Consider the following 3,814-nt stretch of genomic DNA (forward strand, 5'->3'; position numbering starts at 1 on the left):
CATTTTCAGAATGGGTGGCAAGAGATAAGTTAGTCCTAAATTTCAAAAACTAAAGGCATTGTATTTGGGACATAAAATTAAAACACTGAACCCTGAACCTCAACTAAATCTTGTAATAGATAATGTGGAAATGTAACAAGTTGAGAATAAACTTCTGTCATGGTAAAAACATATTGATACAACAGCAGCTAAGATGGGGATAGATCTGTCCATAATAAAGCACTGCTCTGCCTTCTTAACAACGCTGTCAACAAGGTAGGTTCTACAGGCCCTTGTTTTTGTCGCACCTGGACTACTCTCCAGTCATGTGGTCAGGTGCCACAAAACTTAGGAAAATTACAATTGGCCCAGAACTGGGCAGCACGGCTCACCCTTAAATGTACACAGAGAGCTAACATTAACATTATGAATGTCAATATCTCATGGCTCAAAGTAGAGGAGAGACTGACATTATCACTACTTGTATTTGGGAGAAGTATTGACATGTTAAATGCACCGAGCTGTCAGTTTAAACTACTAGCACACAACTCAGAAACCAATGCATACCCCACAAGACCGGCTACCAGGTCTCTTCACAGTCCCTATGCCCAGAACAGGTGCACAGTACTACAGAGAGCCATGACATGGCTACTATTCCACATCAAGTAACTCATGCAAGCAGTAAAGAAAGATTTAAAAATACATACAAATACAACTTATGGGACAGCAGGGACTGTGAAGAGACACATGCACTACAGACACACATGGATTTTGTTTGGTAGAGTAGTGGCCTGAGGGCAAACCCTTAATGTGTTGTGAAATCTGTATTGTAATGTTAGTTTTATTGTGTAGATCTGCCTTTAGTTTCAGTCCCCATGAAGAGTAACTCCTTATCACCAATCTATGGCCCTGTGTTGCCTTATCACATGTAAAATAATTCAAAGAAAGCTGTGAAACCTTACCTTAAAGAATACCATTACCATAAATATGTACTCAATTATTTTACCGTACTTCTTGGTTGTAAATATTGGTGGCAGTTGTGAAAAGTTGCATGTATTGAACATGCCATTGCTGTTTAGACACTTCCCATTGGGCTATTTTCCCCTTTAACCAAGTGGTCTACTTAAAACTCATATGGACACATTAACAATGTCTATCAATATATTTTGTCAGTTAAAGTTAACCTTGCCTGCCAAGTACCAAAATGAAAGTGTTCAGTAAATTACCAGTAGCTTTGCGACCATATGACAGCTCCAATAAGCCCCTTAGGGTGAACGAGAGGCTTGTAGAATTACTATTTGGAATATAGTTCAGAATTTGCTGGAGGGGGAACTATAGAGCATTACCAGATGAAATAAGAGTAAAGATGAATTGTGTCAGTAAATGCAAAACTTTCCATCACTAAAAATAATGCACCATAACAGCTGGCTAACAGGTTTGATTGACCTCTAGGATGTCTAATAAACTTGTGATGCCCATAGTAAAGGTCTACATCAACTGTAGGTAACCATTTTCCTCCTATGGACCTAGTTGACATGGTTCTATTACAAGACAGTGAAGGACACCCTCTGTGGTCAGAGGTAACATCCTTTATAAACCGCATGTTAAACTTCTCCTATTGTTATGATTCTCAGCCACTAGTAGGTCTACAATTGTCACTGGTATGAAGATGCTCAGTAAGAGAGCAAAGAACCTGAATAGACTGATACAACATCCATTACTACAGGTCAACACTTAAAACAACAACCTTTAGTGATAATTTTTTAATTGTTATACAAGAAGCCTTGCCTCCAAAATACAGTAGTGTTGTCAACAGAAACACCAATGCTACAGCTGTGTTGCACTGCAACAGTTTAACACTCCCCTCCCTATAAATGCAAAGCCAGTAGGATCTATCAGAGAAGCCAGGAGTCCTGGTCTGAAGGCCGTAGTCTTGGGATGGAAGTGGTTTAGCTCTGGCCTCCCAGGGTGTGCTTGTCAAACAGGTACTCTGCCATCTTGTTTTTGACAGCATCCATCTTGGTGAGGTTGGTGATGTGGTCTCCCAGCTTCTTAATGGCCTCCACCTGCTCATTCAGGTAATGGGTCTCCAGGAAGTCACACAGCTAAAGAGGGAAAACACAGGTCAGACAAGAGAATGACTACAGACCATTGTAGATACAGTAACACACAAGAGCCTGGTGGTAATGGCATAAGTGCAGATGAGGTGTCTGCAGTAAACATTTTTAACTAGGCAAGTCCGTTAACAAACACTTATTTACAACTGCATTTTAATGTGGAACAATGGGCTTACTGCCTTGTTCAGGGGCAGAACATATTTTTCCCTCGTCAGCTCCGGGATTCAATCCAGCATCCTTTGTTACTAGCCCAAAGCTCTAACCACTAGACAACCTGACGGCCTTTTTGCAAACTTACGCATTAGCTGCATAGTGTGCATCTGTGGACTATTGCGCGAATGTGAAGCAGGTCACAATCCTGTGTCATTAGTTATCAGATCAAACCCCTGATCAATTCCTGAGACAGTACCTGTATTCTATGTGATACATACATGTGATGTGTGGTTTCACCATAACTTACATGGGGGTCAACCTTGTCTGAGGCAATCTTGTGCAGGTCCAGCAGGGCCTGGTTCACATTCTTCTCCAGCTGCAGAGCACACTGCATGGCCTCCAGCCCATTGCCCCACTCATCACGTTCTGGCTTCTACACAGGACAAAGTGAACAGAAGTGTTAAGGACTACTATCAGATGTTACGGTCAGGATAAAGTGAACAGAATTACACCCCTCGCACAGTTTCAGTTCAGTGGTAAAAGGCAGTATGTTTAGGACTACTCCAGGTTCTCTATATAAACTTAGCGCTGGAGACACTTTACTCCATGGAGTAAAGTGACTTATCAGTCTACAATCTGAATGTGTTTGATGTTCAGGGGCTCACCTTGATGTCCTGGAGTAAAATGCGTCCACCTCGCTTGTTCTGGAAGGAGAGTAGCTTGTCGGCGTGCTCCCGCTCCTCGTCGCTGTTCTCCTTGAAGAAATGCGCGAACCCAGGCAGAGCCACGTCGTCACGGGAGAAATAGAAAGCCTGGGTGGATAAACAAAACAGCGTGGTTAGAAGAAAAATATGCCAAACGTGACTCGGCATTCTGTTCTTGTTGTGGAAACGAAACTTGATAAAAGGAATGAATCAGTCTAGTCTGTAGTCGACTTGGTAACCTGCCATTTATCCTGTCAAGGAGTTGTTACGCGCCCTGTCCAAAGTAGGATAGATTCCCGGCTTCATTTGAGAAGAAAACAAACTCAAATATGCACAACAGAGTTTATTGGCTATTAATTATCTAGGCCAATATAATAAAAAGCCAGGTGAAAAAGGGTATTTAGGCCCAGGCATAATAATACAGGTAAATCAACAAAACGGTCATCTTGGTAGACACCTTACCATTGAAGTGTAGGTGTAGGAGGCAAACATCTCCAAGTTGATCATCCGGTTGATGGCAGCTTCGCAATCGTGGTGATAGTTCTGGCGGATCTGAGACTCCATTTTGGCAGATTTTCTTTAATATCTAAAGTAACGGTACAAAAATAGGGTTTATTCGACTATTTCTCTATTATACTTAAAGAAAGTGTTATCAATCCGGAATGTTCGATAATGCGAGACGAAGGCAGAGGAGTTCCGTTCAATCACTGTTGAAGCAAGAACTTCTTCATGCGTCTTCTCAGACTTGTGAACTAGAAGGAGCCTTGTTCGCTCTATTTATTGTTCAAACGGAACGCGTCAGTGAAATCCACCCTCACAGAGCGTAGCCAATCACCTTTAGAAATTCAACAGCAACTAGGC

At 41.9% G+C, this 3,814-nt stretch overlaps 1 protein-coding gene across 1 annotated transcript; it reads right to left on the minus strand.

Moving 5' to 3' along the window:
* Positions 1–1,723: 1,723 nt before the first annotated feature.
* Positions 1,724–3,587, minus strand: LOC139422115 (ferritin, middle subunit). The gene is made up of 4 exons (XM_071173265.1): positions 3,416–3,587; positions 2,915–3,061; positions 2,557–2,682; positions 1,724–2,084 (listed from the first exon to the last, which is right to left on the minus strand). The coding sequence occupies exons 1-4, from the start codon at positions 3,515–3,517 to the stop codon at positions 1,929–1,931; spliced, it is 531 nt and encodes a 176-aa protein (XP_071029366.1). The 5' UTR covers positions 3,518–3,587; the 3' UTR covers positions 1,724–1,928.
* Positions 3,588–3,814: the final 227 nt, after the last annotated feature.

This window comes from Oncorhynchus clarkii, chromosome 12 (genome assembly GCF_045791955.1).
Source record: "Oncorhynchus clarkii lewisi isolate Uvic-CL-2024 chromosome 12, UVic_Ocla_1.0, whole genome shotgun sequence".
Classification (NCBI taxonomy): domain Eukaryota; kingdom Metazoa; phylum Chordata; class Actinopteri; order Salmoniformes; family Salmonidae; genus Oncorhynchus; species Oncorhynchus clarkii.

Bases quoted from the DNA above. Each gene is read 5' to 3' on its own strand.
- LOC139422115 (XM_071173265.1), bottom strand. From the start codon at position 3,517: ATGGAGTCTCAGATCCGCCAGAACTATCACCACGATTGCGAAGCTGCC. The intron at 2,683-2,914 runs GTGAGCCCCTGA...TGTCCTGTGTAG, and splicing joins TTTTACTCCAGGACATCAAG to AAGCCAGAACGTGATGAGTG. The intron at 2,085-2,556 runs GTAAGTTATGGT...TTCCCTCTTTAG, and splicing joins CAGACAAGGTTGACCCCCAT to CTGTGTGACTTCCTGGAGAC.